This window comes from Jaculus jaculus, chromosome 4 (genome assembly GCF_020740685.1).
Source record: "Jaculus jaculus isolate mJacJac1 chromosome 4, mJacJac1.mat.Y.cur, whole genome shotgun sequence".
Taxonomy (NCBI): Eukaryota; Metazoa; Chordata; class Mammalia; order Rodentia; family Dipodidae; genus Jaculus; species Jaculus jaculus.
In genome coordinates this window covers 168,159,503-168,181,222 of record NC_059105.1, presented here as the reverse complement: position 1 = coordinate 168,181,222, position 21,720 = coordinate 168,159,503, and the positions used below count along the sequence as shown (strand labels likewise).

At 41.7% G+C, this 21,720-nt stretch overlaps 1 protein-coding gene across 1 annotated transcript in view; it reads right to left on the bottom strand.

The window, feature by feature from the left end:
• The window catches only part of Ccdc191 (coiled-coil domain containing 191), an 82,165-nt gene that overhangs the window by 35,317 nt on the left and 25,128 nt on the right, over positions 1-21,720 (bottom strand). Inside the window, exon 8 of the mRNA XM_045148247.1 lies at positions 9,208-9,398. Within this exon, the coding sequence (XP_045004182.1) occupies positions 9,208-9,398 (191 nt within the window). The remainder of the gene's footprint in view (positions 1-9,207; positions 9,399-21,720) is intronic.

Sequence of the window (21,720 nt, the reverse complement as noted above, 5' to 3'; positions counted from 1 at the left end):
ATGTTAACAATTAAGACTAAGACTTAGCAAAGTTAAAGTCCAACTCTTAAAGTAGATCTTATGACAGACTTTGGGAAAGATGGCTCAGCTGCTGAAGTCCCTTGTTTGCAAAGCCTGCTGCCCAGTGATTAATTCTCACGTCACCCATGTAAGCCAGACACCAAAAGTGGCTGAAGTGTCTGGTGGTCATTTGCAATGTCAACAGACCCTGGCATATCCTCCTTAACCTCCTCCCCCAACATGCTAATAAATCAATAAAATTTAAAATAAAGTGTAAAGAAGAGACCTGGCCGAGGAAAGGGTCACTGATAAAGAGGACTCACTTAGCAAACCCTGAAGTGAATAAAAGCCCGTCTTGTGGATGACACAGCTAACTGGTGGACACGTGAGGGAGACACAGGCCAGGCCCCAGGGCTCCTGGAGCTCACCCATTCCATAAGGAACAGTTTGTTTGGCTTCCTGGAAACTTGATAAGCGTTAGGATACCTGCCTGGGTGGAGCTGTGTGGTGAAGGCACTGCCTTCCTGCCAGAAATCTTCCTCAACAGACTTTGGTGGTAGCTTGTCAAGAATTCAAACCTTGGGGACTGGAGGAATGGTTCAGTGGTTAGGGATGCTTGCTAGCAAAGCCTCACAGCCCAGGTTTGATTGGCCAGTACCCATGTTAAGCCCGATGCTCAAAGTGGTGCATGCATCTGGAGTTCGTGTGCAGAGGCAGAAGGTCACTCTCTGTATATACCTCTTTCTGTCTCTGTCTCTCTCTCAATAAATAAATATTTTAAAAAAGAATTCAAGCCTAGACATCCGTGACATCTCTGTGAGCTTAGAACTTAGGTGGCATCAGGAAGCAGTTTGAGAACACATATGACTGTTGTGATGTTGTTAATATGCTCACTTGATTTTATCTTGTCAAGGGGACTTAGTTCTCTGTACCACTGTTTACATAGCTGTTTCTGTTAAACATGCATAATATTTACTTCTTTTCATGGATTCTGGGATCTTATCAAGAAAATTATATGCTTTTAGATAAGTGAGTTAGGAGAATATTTCTATCATCCTTAATACTAATGTGACTTTTAACTTTTTTATTTTTTATTTTTGCAACTTGCAGTGAAAAATCTATCCTGTAACTCAGTATTCAAGTTTCTGGGTATACATAGCTGAAACAAAAGTTGCCAAACAGCATTTCCCCTCACTGGAGATACACTGTTACTTCTTTTCTGATCTAGTCTAGATCCCTGCGATGGTTCCTCTCCACTGTCAACCAGATTGGATCCAGAATCACCTGAGAGACAAACAGCAAATCTCTGGTATATCTGATAAAGTTCCTCGATTAGGTTTAATGAGGTAAGACACACCCTGACGGGGGGGGGGGGGCACCTAGGGTCCCACAGTGTCTAGAACAGAGAAAGAGAGCTGAGCTCAAGCCTTCCTCTCTCCTTCCTGACTGCAGCTGCCTCCGCCCTGCGGCCACGCCTTCTTCACCACAGTGGACTGTGCCCTGGACTGTGAGCCAACACAAACCTTCTCTCCTAAGGTTTGCTTTTATCAGGTAATTCCCACGACACCAGAAAATAACTGATGCGATGTTCCCTCCAAAACAAATAAGGAAATGAATTCCTGCTGTAGGGGCACAAAGAGATGGGCCTTTGGAAAGGACACTGGGAGGCTGGAGATGGTAGCTCAGTGTCAGAGAGCCTGCCTACCACGCCAGTCAAACAAGCATCAAACAGGTACTTGGGTCAGGACTCGTTTGCCTGCATGAGTGATTAATGCTATTATTTTGGACGTGGGCTCCTTAAAATAAAATTTAAAAAAAAGGACAAAAGCCTTGTTGTAATGGAAAAAAAAATGATCTAATTTGAAATTGACTAAACTTGAGATAAAGTTTTAAAAAGAAATAATAAATTAAGCAGCAGTACAGGTAGGAACAAGGCTACAAAAAATTGTATACATAGGGAAAAAAAATCCTAAAGATTTCTCAAGAGAATAAAATCCATAAATTTTAAGACAGAATATATATTACTCCTCTGATTAATGCGAATTTCAATTTACTTTAATCTGCACAGGAAGGAGGAATATGATCTTTACATAATGTGTTAATTTCATGTTTTTATAGCACAAACAGCCAGAGGCAACACTGGGCTTCTGTCAGAAGGATTATTTGGACACTATAAAAGGCAAAGAGAAATATATTTCTATGACTATAAGTAGACCAGCAGCTAAGAAAATGAGTAAAAAGACAAAAAGCCATGTTCACTGTAGTGCACAGAATCCACTCTGTAACGATTCTGTGGGAGATCTGAACTGCGGCTGTGACATCTGCACCTGAGGCTGAGAGGAAGGACTGAAGAAGGAAACCAGTAAATCTTGTTCCGCTCCTGCTCGCTGCAGTTTGTTTTAGTAGAGTAACAGTAAATATTTGTGAAAGGGGAAAACTAATCATCAAAATTTCGTAAGACATTAACTATAACTTGCTTGGCTAAATTTATGTAAAGAAATGACTCAAGACACAGTTCTACAGATAACTAGAAAATAAAGGACAGAATTCCTCATGGAAAACAGCCCGTCCCAATAGGCGTGTGAGCGAAAATCACAACACTTCTAGCAAGCATGTATAAATTGATCATCATCATTATATAACTGCATGCAAAGAAAGGCTGCCTCTGCATACTTAAGAGCACGAAGCATGAGAGGTTGAGAGATGAATTCAAGCGTGAGCCTCGCTGCCCAGGATCAACACCTCCAGTGAGGCTCAGTGAGAGGTGCAGTCGAGAACGGAGGAGTCAGGACACTGCACACGGGATCAGGACACCGGAGAAGTAGGGCCTGTTTCCAAGCTGCATACTTATGCTCAGAAATGGTGTTGAGACAGTGTACACTGCCTATCCTGTAAAGACTTCTTTCTCTGAGAATCTATTTAAATATTTAGAATAAAGCCTGAACATGTACAATGAAATTCGTATGTAAGGCAGTAATGCTCTTTTACATCAAGACTACTGCATATGTAAAAAGTGTCTTGAATTTTTAAAAAGGGACTGAGGGGCGACAAATAATCACGTACCAGTGATCTGACATCTGAGGCAGAACGTAAAAGCAGCGGTGACAGGAGCAGCTGCGTCTGGGATGAGCAGGTTCGGCATGGATAGGAATGAGTGGCTAATGCAGCCAGGAACGCACTAGGTAGCCACTAGGGTACCGGGGGAATAGAAGAGAATTTTCCAGGAGAGGTTTTAGTGAGACAAGCTATCCAAGTCTATCTCTTGGAAGCTTGGCGAGCTGCACATATCACGTGGCTTCTGGCCACTCACCTGGGTAGCCAGGTGAGCACAGGGGGAAGGACAACTGAACATGACTAATGGGGCGTTCTGTACATGACTGCCCCAAAGAAGGCCAAAATCAGTGCTAGAAATGAACCACGGGCAATCGAGAATCACAGGAACAGAGTGAGGGGCCTAGAGGGGTGAAGGGTAGAAACAAAAGCATGTTTCAGGGAAGAGCACTTGTGCAAAAGAAGGCAGGACTAGGGCCGGAGAGGTGGCTTAGCAGTTGAGGAGCTTGCCTGTGAAGCCTAAGGACCCAGGTTCAACTATCCAGTACCATGTGTTGCAGTCAGGTTTGCATTGCTGGTAGAAATCACCCAACCCAGAGCAGCTTGTGGGAAAGAAAAGGTTTAGTTTGGCTTACAGGCTCGAAGGGAAGCTCCACAATGACAGGGGAAAACAATGGCATAAGCAGAGGGTGGACATCACCCCCTGGCCAACACAAGGTAGACAACAGGAACAAGAGAGTATGCCAAACACTGGCATAGGGAAACTGGCTATAATACCATAAGCCTGCCCCCACCAATACACCACCTCCAGGAGACTTCAATTTCCAATTGCCATCAGCTGGGGAACCTAGCGTCCAAAACACCTAAGTTTATGGGGGACACCTGAATCAAGCCACCACACCATGTAAGCCAGACGTACAAGGTGGCGTATGAGTTGAGAGATTGTTTGTGGTGGCCAGAGGCCCTGGCGCACCCATTCTTTCTCTCCCAAATAAATAAATAGAAAATAAAAAAGAAGGCAGGACTGAAGATGCACTGAGGCTAGCCCAGTAAAGGGCAAGACACTTCCTAGGAAAGGCCTGTGAAAGCAGGGTTTGAGAAGGGCTGACAGAAGGTGATGAAAATATACCTTTTTGCACTTTTGTTTAGGGCTTGTGGGCTTGTCAAGGACAAAGGAAGAGAGGAGACAGAAGACTTGAAACTAACTTGCAGAAGAGAACTTGGTAAAGAAATGAAAAATGTCAATTTTGTTGTTGTTTCCAGGTAGGGTATCAATCTAGCCCAGGCTGACCTGGAATGCACTGTGTAGTTTTAGGCTGGCCTCGAACTCACAGCGATCCTCATACTCCAGAGTACTAAGTACTGGGATTAAAAGTGTGTGCTACCACACCTGGTTAAAAAAAAGTTGAAATTTCAATACCATTGTATCAAAAGTGTTAGTACTGCAGTTTTGTCGCATCACCTTAAGTAAATCTGGAAATACTTGTTAATGTTAAAACTATGATATTGTGTTGATTTTTTTTTTTTCAAGGTAGGGTCTCACTCTAGCCCATGCTGACCCAGAATTAGGCTCAGGCTGGCCTTGAAATCACAATTATGCTCCTACCTCAGCCTTCCAAATATTGGGATTCAAGGTGTGTCCCACTATACCCAGTGTTTTTTTATTGAGAACTTTGTTATAAGAACATATTGCAAAAAACAAATAAATAAAAAACAAAAAAAGCTGTGCATGCTGGTGCATACCTTTAATCCCAGCACTCTGGAGGAAGAGGTAGGAGGATCACCATGAGTTTGAGGCCACCCTGAGACTACATAGTGACTTCCAGGTCAGCCTAGCTAGAGTGAGACCCTACCTCAAAAAACCAAAAACAAACAAGCAAACAAAAGAACATATTGCATATTGATCATTTTTTATTTTATTTATTTAATAGAGAGAAAGAGGCGGATAGAGAATGGGTGCAGCAGGGTCTCTAGCCACTGCAAATGAATTCTAGATGCATGTGCCACCTCGTGTACCTGGCTTACATGGGTACTGGGGAATCGAACCTAGGTCCTTAGGCTATGCAGGCTAGTGCATTGACTGTTAGGCCACCTCTGCAGCCCGCATATTGATCATAGTTCCATCAGGTTATACTCTTATGTTCCCTCTTTCCTTGTCCCCAATCTGCTGAGAGCTCTCCTCAGTGGGGTTATTAGTATTCACTGTATGGGACCAGTCATTGAATGTCCAGTCTGTTGGGGGACAATGCCTCAGAGTACACCTTCCCACTCGGTGGCTCTTATGTTCTTTCCACCCCTCTTCCACAATGTTCCCTGAGTCTTGGAGGGAGTGTTGGAAGTCTGCTTTGGTGTCGAGCTCTCAGCAGTCTCTGGTTCTTTGCCTTGACGAGTCTCTTCAGTGTCTACTGCCATCTTCCTGGAGTGGTTCTAGGCTAGCGGTGAGGGCAGCACTCAATTTTATAACACCATCAGTTATAATAATTACATGATTTTTGTGCTTTGTTTATTCAGCGTAGGGTCTCCCTCTAGCCCAGGCTGACCTGGAATTTACTATGCAGTCTCAGGGTGGCCTTGAACTCATGGCGATCTTTCTCCTTCTGTCTCCTGAGTGCTGGGATTAAAGGTGTGAGCCACCACACCCCACACTCACCACCCACTTCTGCTTAGTTTTTTTTTTTTTTTTTTGGAGACAGGGTCTTCTGTGACCTAGGCTGGCTTCAAACTGACCTTAGACCCCGATCCTCCTGACTCTACCTCCCACGTGCTAATATCACAGGCCACCCTGGCACAATAACGAGTTTCAAAAGAAAAGAAATGAATAAAGATAGAATGACCATGGTTGTTATTAGTGAAATCAAGACGCATCGTAGGGTTAAGTGGAGAAACCACTAGAGTGAGGTGAGACTAAGTCCAGGCTCATCAAGAAAAGATGGTTGCTAAGACATGGATAAATAGACAGGGATCTGTTGTTGATTCTGTGAGTAGAAGACATAAGAGGGCCTGCAAGCTGGCCCTGCATAGGAAACAGGCCACGAGGGGACACAAAGGTGGGCACGGGAGCTAGAGGACAAGGACTCGGGTGATGTCTGAACAAGAGATAACATCAAATGGTTTCAACAGCTTAGGCTGGGCCACAGGTATCTATTCCTTAAAGGCTAAGTTCCTAATGATTATAATACACATTCCCAATTGCTTGGCACGCACTAGGAAGAATGCATGTGAACCCTCTCAAGTTAAATTGCAAGAGAGGAAGCCACTGAGCCTCTGTGCACTCACTGGCTACTTACTACTCAACAAGCATGCGTTCAGTGTCTGCTAAGGCACCAGGAGAGGCCCTGGCCAGCACGGTGAACACGGTTCTGCCTCTGCCGACACAGCCAGGCCCTTGGTCTCTGCTTGTAGCAATGACTCTGGAACTGATTCCCTCTACCTTTCCTAATCCAAGTGTCTTTGAACAAATTCATGCAGCGGAATTTCCCCACACAATTTGTAGGGCAATGCACACCATGCAGAAGGCTGGGTTTTTAGAGTCAAGTCTGGGAGGAATAGCTCCTTCTGCCTTATATAGTCCTCAGAAAAACTCTTGGTTCTCATTTGTTACCATCTAAAGCAATGCCAATGCAGTGGACAAGATGGCTGACCTAGGGAGCCACAGCCCAGACGCCATCTGCTTTAACGATGAAGTGGTGGGCGGAGGAGAAGCAGAAGTCCCAACCCTAACAAGGCTCTCCTCCCGGACCAGGGCTCTCCTTAGCTCTGTGACTGGTGGCCACTTCCCCCAGCTGGGCTTCCTTTTTATCCTGAGCAAAATGAGGGGCTGAATCATACAATCGCTAAGGTGTCTTCCTGGCATAGTTTTTGTTCTAAAGCTTTATAGTAAAGGATAAGTTAAATATTTTCTAGTTTCAAGAGTTAAAAAAAGTACCCATTCTGAACATTTAAAAATAGACACCTGAAAATAATTCAGATACCAGACGAAAAGTTCTGAGATCTTAAAAAGAAAAGTTGGCACATCATACTATTTTGAAATCCCCATTTAGTGCTTTTATATTTAAACTGTTTAATTGGAATGGAATCCTGAGTTATACAGATTTTTCTTCTACAAGTTTCTTCTAGCATGCAAATCTCATGGGCCACTTTTAACTTTGACATCTTGCTCTATGCCCTTACATTATTCCCGTTTTACAATTCTCCAACTAACAAATGCTCCCATCATCCATTTTTTTTTAGTAAGCTGCTATCCCCATTCCTTACATCAGTCACCAAGTCCTGAATTCTGAAAACAGATTATAGAGTTTTCTACATTGATCTTTTTCTTCTTTAAAAATATTTTTAAATTTATTTTTTGGGGGGGCTTCTTTTTTTCTGAGGTAGGGTTTCACTCTAGCTCAGGCTGACCTGTAATTCACTACGTAGTCTCAGGGTGGCCTTGAACTCACCTCATACCTCTGCCTCCCGAGTGCTGGGGTTAAAGGTGTGCGCCACCACACCCGGCTTTTAAATTTATTTTTATTTGAGAGAAAGAGGCAGAGAGAGAGAGAGAGAGACAGAGAGAGACAGAGAGATAATGGGCATGCCAAGACCTCTAGCAGCTGCAAACGAACTCCAGATGCATGTACCACCTTGTATACCTGGCTTATGTGGGTCCTGGGCAATTGAACCTAGGTTTGGCTTCGCAGGCAAACACCTTAACCACTAAGCCATCTCTCCAGCCCAGTCTTTTTCTTTTTTCACTGAAGAATCACCCCAACATACTATAGAAAAGGGTCACTCTCCTACTTGAAAACCATCAAGAACTCACCTTTTCCTCTGGGAAGCTGATGGACTTGATGGTCTCCAGCAAGTCCAGATGGCTGTACTTCATGCCACCCCCAACCCTCAAGACCTATCCTGAAGCCTTTTCCACACAATCTTGGGAAGCCTCATCTGCCACAGAGACACTTCCCTCTGCCACGTTCTCAGCAGAGACGGGAAGTTATTCCTCAGTGTACGATACTGCTTAACATCTGTATGTCTCTAGGTCTTGTTTTTTTCCCATATGAAGGTAAGGGGCCATGTGCCATTCTCCTACAGTACCTCCCACAGCTTGACGCAATCAGCGATTTGCATAGTCATGCCCTTCTCCGGAACATTCATTCACATATCACTTGCTTAATTTTTCATCTTGAATGAATGAAAGTTGTCAGGAATGCTGCACGTAAGAATACGAATACTCTTTCCACCAAAATAAACAAATGGCTCCTCTACATTGAAGATACTAATTCTAGCATACACACTGGGTGGGCCAGGGGCATGTAGCCCAGTAGTAGAATATGTGTTTAGCATGTGTATAGGTACTGGGTTCACAGCCAGCACCACGACACAACACAACACACACACACACACACACACACACACACACACACACACACACACGGAGAACAGACAAGAAATTCAGAATGCAAAATTGAACTAGGAAATAAGGAAAAAGGCATTTAATTTTAAGACCATGGAATACAGAAAGCTTTATTTGAAGACAAGTTCTGTGTGACAGTACCAGCATGAGAGGGAAATGATATAAAAGTGTCAAAAGCCCCTAAATAAGGTGTGGAACAAAAGACAGCAGTGTGGGAGGAATCGTTCTTGGCAGGTTGGCCCTCCCAGATGGATGTTCCCATGTCCTTAATTAACATTCTGTGTGCAGACAGAGATTTCTATCAATGAGAATTATTGCCATATAAACCAAATTCCCTCTTTAGAACTGTAAGATGTGCAGAGCACAATGCTGCTCTATTTGCTTTAGGAAAAGCCCAATACTCCTTTAAGGAAACAAAATGAGGTTCATCAGTACATTTTATTTATTTCATTATTTATTTATTTATTTTGGTTTTTCGAGGTAGGGTTTCACTCTAGCCCAGGCTGACCTGGAATTCACCATGGAGTCTCAGGTTGGCCTCGAACTCACGGCAATCCTCGTACCTCTGCCTCCCAAGTGCTGGGATTAAATTTTCAGTTCAATTTTTCTAGTTGGGACACAGTATCAAAATCCCATAATCACCCTATTTATACGTGGCTGAGATGTCCCATTGGACAGCGTTTTGGGAGTTTAGGTTCTTTGGGAGGCAGGTGTCCTAGATAATGACATGACAAGGAATTTCACAGTACAAGCCATGGTACCTGTTTTCTTCTCTGAGATCATTTTCTAAGGCATGGGTCTCCCGCCTCAACTTCTGGGATCTTGTATAACCTCTCCAGGCTCTTAGCACCTTCAGTTGAAGCTTCCAGTCAGACAGGGTCCCAGCTTTTCCCAGCTTAATCCTCTGATCCAGAATTAGCTGGTGCCAGGCAGAGAAGTACCGTTTTTGACACTGCAATGGGAACATTTGGAAAAAATCACCACCAATCAGCGTTAGTGTTTCAAATATGTACTATTGAGAGACTTGTCCTCAGATTCCTCCTTATGCTCTTTCAAACAAATCCACTAACTGTGGTCCTCATAGAGGAGAAGAAAATACAATTCTTTCATGCTTATAGTGATGAGAAATATTCAAGTCATGCAAATGTGGCACTCTCCATCTCACAACTTAAACGAAAAGACCCGATTGTCACTATAGGGCACTGTTCCCAATGAAAGCTGGGATAACAAAACACACCTAAGATGGGAACAGAAGGATTTAAGAGACTTGAAAGACCTTCTTCTAACATGACCTGCCCTCTAAGCTGACTTGGAGCTTAAAATACTAAGTATTTACTTCATTTCTGTTACCAGTACCACTGATATCCTACCCACATGGGAGATCACAGAACAGAATGATACTTTTGGTCCCTGAAACAAATGTCAATTTTAGCTAGGGAAATTTACTCATGGTCCAGATCTCTGAAAATCACCACAACCTGGTCCTTGCTTATACCTTCTATCTCCTAGCAAACTTTGTGTTCCTTTAGTTTAGTCTACTTTCACTGCTGGTCTCAATACCACCCAAACTACCTCACACGTTCCTATGTAGTTATGCCAACTTTTCTATCTTCCTTTTCTCTCCTTCCCTTACGACTTCAGGATTCAGCCTCTCCCACTGTGTTCCAAGAGCACCCTATGCTTTCCTCAGGCAAAGCACTAGCCACACTGTATCAGTTATATTCCCAATTATACAAAAACATGATGTTAGAATTTCTTATTGAGAGAAACCATGGAAAACTCAAACTCCCTGTTCCTGGGGCATCATTTCAAATGAAGGCATGATTTTTAGAACCTCATCTTAAACACTAAGAGGGAGAGAGGGAAAGAAAGAGGAAGAAGAGGATGGAGAGAAGAAAAGGAGATTGTTCTGGATATAGGACATATCTTTAGCTAGAATCAAATGATCTACAGCTGCCAGGTTAAGGGGTATGAAGTTTTAGGTTGTCAACTAGATAGTACTTACAATCATTTGTGAGGGATCATGTTTCTTAGGTTAGTCTCTGTCCACTTTGGGGGGGGGATTATCTTGAGTAGGTGAATTAAGGTAGGGAGAGCCTCCTGAACTGTGGCTGGCACCATTCCACGAGCCGAGGTCCTGGACTAGGTATGGAGTAGAGAGATGGCTGAGCTGTGGGCGTGGAGTGAGTGTGAGCAGCTGCCTCAAGCTCCTGTACCACGTCTTCCCTGACATGATGGACTGTAAACTGGTCCATGGAACTGAACGCTGAAATAACCTTCTTCCTGTAAGTGGATTTTTGTCAGGTATTCTAACAGATACAAGGGCTATGCTTTTTTTTTTTTTCTGCATTATTATCTATCTTATAGGATATAATTTTTTTTAAACATTTTATTTATTTATTTGAGAGCGACAGACACAGGGAGAAAGACAGATAGAGGGAGAGAGAGAGAATGGGCGCGCCAGGGCTTCTAGTCTCTGCAAACGAACTCCAGACGCATGCGCCCCCTTGTGCATCTGGCTAACGTGGGACCTGGGGAACCGAGCCTCGAACCGGGGTCTTTAGGCTTCACAGGCAAGCACTTAACCGCTAAGCCATCTCTCCAGCCCAGGATATAATTTTTTAAAGATTATTTTGGGGCAAGGGATATGCCCAGTGGCAGAACTTTGACCGGCACATATGAAGCTCTGCATTCAATTCCAACATCACAAAAACAGAAGGAGTGAGCAATCCCTCTTGGTTGATTTAGTATAACATTCTATGCACAGCTGTCTCTAATTTCAACTTCTGGATTATTTACCATGGCAAAACATTACAACTTAACAATAATATTGTAAGTGTCCCTAAAGTCTATATCCCTCTTTTCAGTAATTGTAAAGTAAGCTGTATGTACTATGTATTTTTTAACTAATTTTTTTGTTTGTTTTTTCAGGTAGGGTCTCACTATAGCTCAGGCTGACCTGGAATTCACTATGGAGTCTCAGGGTGGCCTTGAACTCAAGGCAATCCTCCTACCTCTGCCTCCCAATTGCTGGGATTAAAGGCGTGCGCCACCACGCCTGGCTATTTTTAACTAATTTATTAACTATTTATTTATTTTATTGGTGACAGAGATCAAACCCAAGGCTTGCACATGCTAGGAAAGTGGTATGCCATTTAATTTTTATACATGTACTATATTTTATTAATTTTAAAATCATCATTACAAAGGAGATAGTGTAAGTATTCTTATGATTTATATCACCAAGTTAAAACTTCAAATATGAAAAGGTCTAATGACTAAATTCACAAACCAAAGCATTAGTGTTACATCCGAGGACCAAACTCAAATGTTCTGGCATCCTGATTACTACTCTACTAGGTAATTAGTCTATCGTACAAGTGAAGGGAAAATTCTTTACTTCTTTTTTTTTTTTAATTTTTATTTATTTATTTGAGAGCGACAGACACAGAGAGAAAGACAGATAGAGGGAGAGAGAGAATGGGCGCGCCAGGGCTTCCAGCCTCTGCAAAAGAACTCCAGACGCGTGCGCCCCCTTGTGCATCTGGCTAACGTGGGACCTGGGGAACCGAGCCTCGAACCGGGGTCCTTAGGCTTCACAGGCAAGCGCTTAACTGCTAAGCCATCTCTCCAGCCCTTTACTTCATTTTTAATGGAAGAAAACATAACTACCATGATAGAAAAGCATTGGTTAGGAACTCAACTGGAGCTTCCAGTGAAGATAGTGGCACAGGAACCATGCCAAAGCAGTCTAGGGGAGAAAAAGCCCCCCCCCCCAAAAAAACCCCAGCAAAATACACTCTTCTACTAAAAAGTGAGGTGTATAAGAAATTAAAATGGCAGCAGAGAAGTATAAGAGATCAGAGCATCCAGAGCCCACACAGGCCGGCAGAAGTGGCTCCAGCAGCAGCGGCACCAGGTCTGTGGGGCCCCAGCTGCCAGGTTCGCCTTGAGGTGCAGGAAAAGCCAGGTGAGGGGATTTTCCACTAAAGAGATTTTACACTAAAGAGAGACCCAAGCAGGAGCGTAGCATAACTGAGACCAAAATCATCCCAAAAGGTAACTGGGACTACAACAGGTCAGTACCTGCCAAATAAACCTGGTATATAGGCCTGAACTGGAAGTGCTAATTGCACCTTCCATATCAGGATAAATTATATGTTACATCTATGGATGGTCAGATTTGCCATTCTTTTTTTTTTTTTAATATTTTTTGTTCAATATTTTTTTATTTATTTATTTGAGAGTGACAGACAGAGAGAAAGACAGATAGAGGGAGAGAGAGAGAATGGGCGCGCCAGGGCTTCCAGCCACTGCAAACGAACTCCAGACGCGTGCGCCCCCTTGTGCATCTGGCTAACGTGGGACCTGGGGAACCGGGCCTCGAACCGGGGTCCTTAGGCTTCACAGACAAGCGCTTAACCGCTAAGCCATCTCTCCAGCCCAGATTTGCCATTCTTAAATAAGCTATATTTTGGGCTTGTTATTTGTTGCTTCTTGATTTATAGTGGCTTTGTTTCCTCTTCTGTTATACATTAGGGGAGGGTCTCTCTTGGTCACAAGCTGACTTGGGACCCTCAACAGACGAGAAATCTTAACCTCTTTGTTGTCAGGATTAAGGGTGTGGGACACCACACACCCTAAGGAACAGTTAGAGGATCTGGTTGTCATAATACCTACTCTTGCATAAATACTCTGTGCTGGTTTTCACTGAAAGTGTACATTGTTTAGTTAAATTTTAGAATCTGCCTGTATTTTGTTACACTCAGCCTACTTGAATACTCTAATAGCAGGCAAACCCAACACCTAGGTCACTTTTGTAGATACTCTGTGTCTTAAGAGCCATAACTAGCACCTTAAGCTCCTGCCCTGAAGATATATAACATCAGATTGATTGATACATCTAATAATACTGCAGCTAACTAGAAAACCCAAGCATTAAATTAATCCAAGATGCAAAAATATGTACATTATAACACAAGAAACACCAAAAATCAAGACAATATAAATCCACCAAAAAGTATTAATGCATCAGAAATGACCTCCAGTGAGAATGAGTTAGAGGAATTGCCTGAGAAAGATTTCAAAAGAATGATTGTAAATATGTTCAAAGAAGTCAAAGAAGAAATCAAAGGAATGCAAGAAGAAATCAAAGGAATCAAAGAAGACACAGGATACCAATTTAATGACATAAAGAGGTCAATACAAGACATAAATAAGGAAATAGAAATAACAAAGAAAAAACAGCTAGAATTACAAGCAATGAAGAACACAGTCCATGAAATAAAAAACTCTGTAGAAAATCTCACCAGTAGAATGGATGAAGGAGAAGACAGAATATCTAAGCTAGAAGACCAGGTAGCAGACCTAATGCAGTCCAACAAAGAGAAAGACAAACTAATAGAAAAGTATGAGTGGGAATTTCAAAATATTCAGGACACTATGAAAAGATCAAACATAAGAATTCAGGGCATAGTAGAAGGAAAAGAATTCCACTCCAAAGGCACAGTAGGCGTCTTCAACAAAATCATAGAAGAAAACTTCCCCCAAATTGGGAAAGAGGTGCCAATGCAGATACAGAAATCCTTTAGAACACCAACCAGACAAAACCTGGAAAGAACCTCTCCTTGCCATATTATAATCAAACTACCAAACACACAAACCAAAGAAAAAATATTGAAAGCAGTTAGAGAAAAAAAATCAAGTTACCTTCAAAGGCAAGCCCATCAAGATCACAGCACATTACTCCATACAAACTTTAAAAGCCAGAAGGGCCTGGAGTGATGTATTCTAAGTTCTGAAAGATAACAACTGTCAACCAAGGTTACTTTATCCTGCAAAGCTATCCATTCAAATAGACAGAGAAATAAGGACATTCCAAGACAAAAGCAGGCTAAAGGAGTATTTGAAGACAAAACCAGCTCTACAGAAAATACTTGAAAGAATCCATGCAGAAGAGAAAGGAAAGCACACATATAATGAACCTGGAAAAAATAAACAATACTGAAATACTAGTTAACACAAGAGAGCAAAGGTAGAACCAGAATTACAAAGAAAAAAAAAGGCCCAAAATAAACACACACCTCTTAATAATATCTCTTAATATCAACAGCCTCAATGCTCCAACCAAAAGACACAGGTTTGCAGACTGGGTTAAAAAGCAGGATCCTGGGCTGGATAGATAGCTTAGCAGTTAAGCACTTGCCTGTGAAGCCTAAGGACCCTTGTTCAAGGCTCAGTTCCCCAGGACCTATGTTAGCCACATGCACAAGGGGGTGCATGTGTCTGGAGTTCATTTGCAGTGTCTGGAGGCACTGGCACGCCCATTCTCTCTCTGTCTCTCTGTCTGCCTCTTTCTTCCTCTGTCACTCTCAAATAAATAAACAAAAATAAAAATACAAAATTTAGAAAAAAAGCAGGATCCTTCAATTTGTTGCCTCCAAGAAACTCACCTTTCTACAAAGGAGGGATACTATCTTAGAGCAAAAGGTTGGAAAATGGTGTTTCAAGAAAATGGGCCTAGAAAACAAGCAGGGGTTGCTATCCTAATATCTGACAAGGTAGACTTCAGTTCAACATTAATTAAGAAAGATAAGGAAGGTCACTTTATATTGATTAAAGGCACACTCCAACAGGAGGACATTACAATCCTCACATATATGCACCTAACATGGGGGCTCCCAAATTCATCGAACAAATTATTAGAACTAAGGTCACAGATAACACTGAACACAGTGGTAGTGGGTGACTTAAACACCCCACTCTCATCAATTGACAGGTCATCCCGGGAAAAAATAAACAGAGAGGCATCTGGACTAAATGAGGTCATAGAAGAAATGTATCTAACAGACATATACAGGACATTTCATCCAAATGCTGCAGAATATACATTCTTTTCAGCAGCACATGGAACATTCTCTAAAATAGACCATATATTAAGACACAAAGCAAATCTTAACAAATACAGGAAAACTGAAATAATTCCTTGCATTCTATCTGACCACAATGGAATCAAACTACAAATCAATAGCAAGAAAAGCTATAGAGCATACACAAAATCATGGAAACTAAACAATACACTACTAAATGATGAATGGGTCAATGAAGAAACCAAGAAGGAAATCAAAAAATTCATAGAATCAAATGATAATGAGAACACAACATACCAAAACCGTTGGGACACAACGAAGGAACTGAATTTAGGAGAGGCCCATTTGAGGCCCGTATGCTTCTTTTAAAATATGGCAGTTGAGGGGATGGAGATATAGATTAGTAGTTAAGGCATTTGCCTGTGAAGCCTAAGGACCTACGTTTGATTCTCCAGGACCCACGTATACCAGATGCACTAGGAGGCACATGCGTCTGGAGTTCGTTTGTGGTGGCTAGAGGCTTTGGTGTGCCCATTCTCTCTCTATCTGCCTCTCTCTCTCTTTCAAATAAATAAATATAATTTAAAATACTGCAGTTGGGCTTTTGATAGCAAAATGGTTGGTTCTAAAGGTGTGTAAGTCAGCTTTATTATACAGAAACTAACACCAGTAAAGGAACAGACTCATCCAGCAAGGGTTTTACTGAAATTGGCTTGCTGCTGTTTATTCTCTACCTGCTCTAAAAGAAACACTATTAAACTATAAAATTAAAAAGCATGAATCAAAGCTGCCTCATTATTCTTGATTCATAGCAAATATTATTGAAGTAAACATAAGTTCTGGGGCTGGAGAGAGGGCTTAGCAGCTAAGGTGCTTGCCTGCAAAGTTTAAGGACCCAGGTTCAACTCCCCAGTACCCACATGAGATACATGCACAAGGTGGCACATGTATCTGAATTTTGTTTGCAGTTGTTGCCCATTCATTCTCTCTCTCTCTATTTTATTTTTTTTCTGTCTCTCTCAGATAAATAAATAAAATATTTTTATTTTTTAAAATATTTTATTTTTATTTGTTTGACCAAAAAAGGAGAGAGAGAGAAAGAATGGGTGCACCAGGGCTTCCAGCCACTGCAAACAAACTCCAGACATGTGCACCCCGTTGTGCATCTAGCTAACGTGGGTCCTGGGGAACAGAACCTGGGTCCTTTGGCTTTGCAGGCAAATGCCTTAACCATTAAGCCATCCGTCTAGCTCTAGCCCTGTTTATATTGTAATACATATACATATATATATATATATATATATATATAATATTTTAAATATAAAATATTTTTTAAAACCTAAGTTCTGATAAGCATGCTTGACAGAAAATACTGGTGAAAGGAATGCATTCTCAGTCTTTCTCTGTGTTTATTTATAAGGGACCAGAAGTGGCAAACTTCCACAGATACCATCTATGTGTTTGTTCACCTCTTTTCTACATTAGTTACTAGTCTCACTGCTGTGACAAAATGCCTGGCAAAACCAACTTAAAGAAGAGATAGTTTATTTGTGCTCATGGTCTGAGGGCACACTACGTCATGGTGGGGACAGCATGGTGGTGACAATGGTTAGGCTGTAGCCACAGGAGCTTGAGGTAGCTGGTCATGCTGCTCTCGCACTCAAAAACCAGAGAAGAGGTGGGGGAGAGATGAGTGGTGGTGCTTGTCTCACTGCCTCATTGTTCCTCTTTTTATTCTTTCTGTATGATATCCCAGTCTATGGGACAGTGTTGCTTCAACTTAGGGTGAGTCTCTCGCCTCAGTTAAACCTCTCTGGAGGGCTGGATAGATAGCTTAGTGGTTAAGCACTTGCCTGTGAAGCCTAAGGACCCTGGTTCGAGGCTCAATTCCCCAGGACCCACGTTAGCCAGATGCCCATGGGGGCGCATGCATCTGGAGTTCGTTTACAGAGGCTGGAAGCTCTGGCGTGCCCATTCTCTCTCTCTCTCTCTCCCCCCCTTTCTCCCTCCTTCTCTCTGTTGCTCTCAAATAAATAAAAATTAAAAAAAATTAAAAAAAAAACAAGCTCTCTGGAAACAGCCTCACAGATAGCCAAGAGGTGTGTCTCCCAGGTGATTCCAAATCCAGTCAGGTTAATGGCAATGATTAACTGTCAAACTTCCCTCTCAGAGAACTCCCCCCTGCTCCTGACTAACTGCACTCTGGAACTACAAGAGTGCTCTATCTTTTTGTTCTTTGAAACAAAAATTATATTAAGGCATAACTGGGTTAGAAGACAAATGTGTTCTGATTAAGCCAGAAGAACTTAAATGTTTTAAATGCTTATCCTGATCTATATTTCTTTCTAATTTTATTTGTTTCTGTACCATGTTTTTCTTCCTGATAGGCTTTCAAATATAGTCTTACATTCTTTTCTTGGTTTCTACCATCTCTTTATCATCGTTACAATGATGGGCTTGATATGGGTTAATGAAACAGAGAAAAATCACTGTGGGGATGAGCTGCTCCTAAGCACATGTCAGTAATAATTTTTCAAGTAAAATACTACAACATGAAATTTAGAAAGTTTTCAACTGAAATGCTTTCTTCCCTTAAAATCTTCCACAAGACACCATTTGGTTTTTAAGAATTCCACTCAAGAGAAGAAATGACAGCTCGCCCTGCTAAATTTATTACCTGCACTGGAGTTGCCCTTGTTCTGTTGGCAAGAAAAGCTCTTCCCTGAAGTGTAATCACACTGCTGTCACTGGAAATGATTGACGCTGGGTGGAACAGCAATTTGCTATCTGATCTTCATTGTAATTCTAACCCTGTCGCTAGAGATGCTTGTTCTGATTAATGAAGTGGGTAACTCATCAAAATTCCTCAGCTATTTCCCTTTTGTCAGAAAGCTCAGTGATAATTGCATCAAAATTCCCTGTCATGGAAAAATAAACAATGAATTGTAAAGAGGACAAAAATGTCAACAAGTTTACAATTTATTTCTGCTGAATGGAACTAGCTATGGGGCAACTAGTGGTCTTGGGGACTTGGCCCAGGTTCAAATGTCAGGAAGAAAACTGCACGCCTCCTGAACTCCCAAGTAACACCTAGCTTCTCCCATTCTGAGAGGAGCAGACATCCCGTTGCTGCAATAGGATGTCCTTTTATCCTTTGGGGAACCACTGTAGATAAGTGAAAGACCCACCAGATGTGACAAAGAAGGCAGGGCTTGGGAAAAGAAGATCTTTACCATGGCAATATAAATCTCTGGAGGAAAGGGCAAGTCATGAAGTTTAGAATGGAAAAGGAGTGATCTATGACTTCTGCTCCCTTTTCCCCATCATTTTGCCCCCTACAAGAGAAGAAATTATGATACCTCTCCTTCCCCAGTCATATATAACTGATTATATTAGAGGGAATATGTTCAGTTCCAAGGACACTCAGCTAAGACCTGGGTTTCAGTTAGGTTTTATAGAAAAACCTAGAGACCTAATGTTTGACAACCTCTTCCAGGAGAAATTCTGGTATTTAATTTTTTTTCTTTCCTTCTTCTTTTTTTAAATAGCCCACTGTTACAGAAATTTAACAAACATATCCAAAAGTAGGATAAAAGAATAAACCTTCACTTAGCTTCAAAAGCTATCAGAATTTTGTCAATCATGTTCCATCTGTCTCCCAGCACCTTTTTCCCCACCTGCGGGATTCAAAAATAAATCCCAGACATCAGACACTATAACATTTTACACACAAATGTGTCAACATATACCAGTAACATAAGGATATTTTGTAAATTCTTAGTTCTGCTAATGAGTTTCAATCAACAATACTACTGTATTTATTTAACAGTTTTTCTGTCTTACTCTAGAAGTAGTAGAATTTTAGGAAGCAAAACGTTCACCATTACTGGGAAGATGGTTCATAGGTTACAGGGACTTACTTTTGCAAAGCCTGATAGCCTGGATTTGATTCCTCAGTACCCAAGTAAAGCCAGTTAAAAAAAAAATGGCAGATGTATCTAGCATTAATCTGCAGCAGCAAGAAACCCTGGCATAAATAAATAAAGTTTTTTTAAAGTGTAATTTAAATTATTTATCATAAGGTAATTTTTTTGTTTGTTTGTCTTGGTTTTTTGAGGTAGGGTCTCTCTCTAGCTCAGGCTGACTTGGAATTCAGTATGTAGTCTCAGGGTGGCCTCAAAGTCATGGTGATCTTCCCACCTCTGTCTTCTGAGTGCTGGGATTAAAGGCGTGTGCAACAAAGCCTGGCTAAAGTAAATTCATAACCAGCAGGAATTTCTGGCCTCTTTTAAAGAAGAATGACCTTTATATACCTATAAAACCTACAAACTGACAAGTATTAGGGCACTGCTCCTTCCCTAACATAGGCTAGACCAACTCTCAGGATGCCATCATGTCTTTAGAGAAGGAAGACCTGGGCTGGAGAGATGGTTCAGTGATTACAGCGCTTAACTACAAAGTCTAAGGGCCTGAGTTTGATTCCCCAGTACCCATGTAAAGCCAGATACACAAGGTGGCACATGTATCTGGAGTAGCATTTGCAGTGGCTAGAGACCTTGGTGCACCCATTTTCTCTCTTACTCTATCTGTTTCTTTCTCTCTCTCACACTGTCTCTCAAATAAACAGATAAATAAAATATTTTTTAAAAGAAGGCAGACCTGGTGCTCCCCCTTGTTTTTCTCTTCCTTTGAGACTTTCTTGCACCTCTCCATCAAGCTCTACTCCCTGCTTTCTCTTCCAGGTACCTGGCCCCTTATTGGAAACAAACAAGCAAATATTGCTGAAGGAGAACCTCTAGGGTCAAAACAAGGCTTACAGAACTTTGAAAGGCAAAATACTGGCTCAAAAGTACTTCTGTAAGTTAGTTCTCATTCTCCTCGGTGTGAGGATGCAGGGTGACACAAGAAGAATGACAACAAAACAAGCAATCTTTTGGTTAAGATCAAATTTTAGTTGGAAGCTGGGCATGGTGGCGCACACCTTTAATCCCGGTGCTCAGGAGGCAAAGGTAGCAGGATCACTGTGAGTTCAAGGCCACCCTGAGACTACAGAGTGAATCCTAGGTCAGCCTGGGCTAGAGCGAGACCCTAACTTGAAAAACCAAAACAACCCAAAAACATGCAAACAAAATTTCAGCTGGAAATTTCTAGAGAGTGAGCTACAGAAGAGTAACATAAAATGACTTCTCATTCAAACACCTCAGAAAATGTACACCATGCATTGCCTCTGGCAGGAAACGTCAGGGGCAGAGTGTCATGAACCTCTGTCCTCTTCGTCAGTGGCCCAGCAGTTCTCTCTGCAGTCTGATTGGCAGGAACGTTCCCTGAACAGCACACCCCGCTGAGGACAGTTGCTATGTGTCAGTTCAGAAGCGCTTCTGCTTCCCCGCTGTGTAGGACGTTCTGACAACACTATGATTTTTGGAAGGAATCATGCTACATAAATGAGGTACTTAGCCACAGTTTCCAGTATCCTGCCAGAAAAAAAAAAAAAAAAGCAGGTTTCTTTTCCATATATTGCCATGCTTCCTAGGTTTACTCTGGGAGGATAGATCTCTGGGAGGACAGGTTTCTGGAAGGTTCTATGCCACTAGCACAATACTAAAAGTAATTTCTTTAGGTGATTATTATCTTAATCTCTAACAGAAAAACCTAACCAAATAAGCAAATCAAAATCTTCCCCCCAGAGAATTAAGATTTAGGTTAGTATTCATTATCTTATCTTATTTTCCATTGTTCTCTTCAATTTTCATAAGCAGAAAAGATCATAGGGTTTCTAATCTTATTAAGAAAACAAAAATGTATTTCAGGACAGACTGAGAATTAAGAAAGGCGCTTTCCAATAGTGTAAGAATTTCAGAGTTAATCCCTTGTTGTTTCTTCTAATTAGCTGTGACATGTGAATTGCTGGATCTCCCTAAGAGATTTCAGTATAAGATCAAACAGAAAATAGAATAGGCTTAAAGTGGAAAGCTTCTATACAAAAGTAACTCTCTGACACAAGAGCCTTGGCAAGGAACTGGGTAGGAAAGATGCGTGAAGAGCCTGCACCAGAATTTGTGTGACGATTAAAAAGACAGTGCATTCTTGGAAAGTCTCCTAACACATGATGTGGCCCGCTGGCCACAGGGGGCTCATGTGTGTAAACCCAGCACTCAGGAGACTAAGGTAAGAGGATTGTCAGGAGTTCAAGGCCAGTTTGGGCTACAGTATAAGGCCCTGTCTCAATTTTATAGCCCAAATAGGATGTTAAGAATTTGGTGGGGCAAATAAAATCCCAGAACCAAAGCTCAAGGAATCACAGGAATTAAAGGAACCCAAACTAGAAACCGCTTCTTTAAGAAAGGTCTTCCTACAAATATGCTATACAAATGTTTCTCTTGGGTTTGAGCCAGATGAATGTTC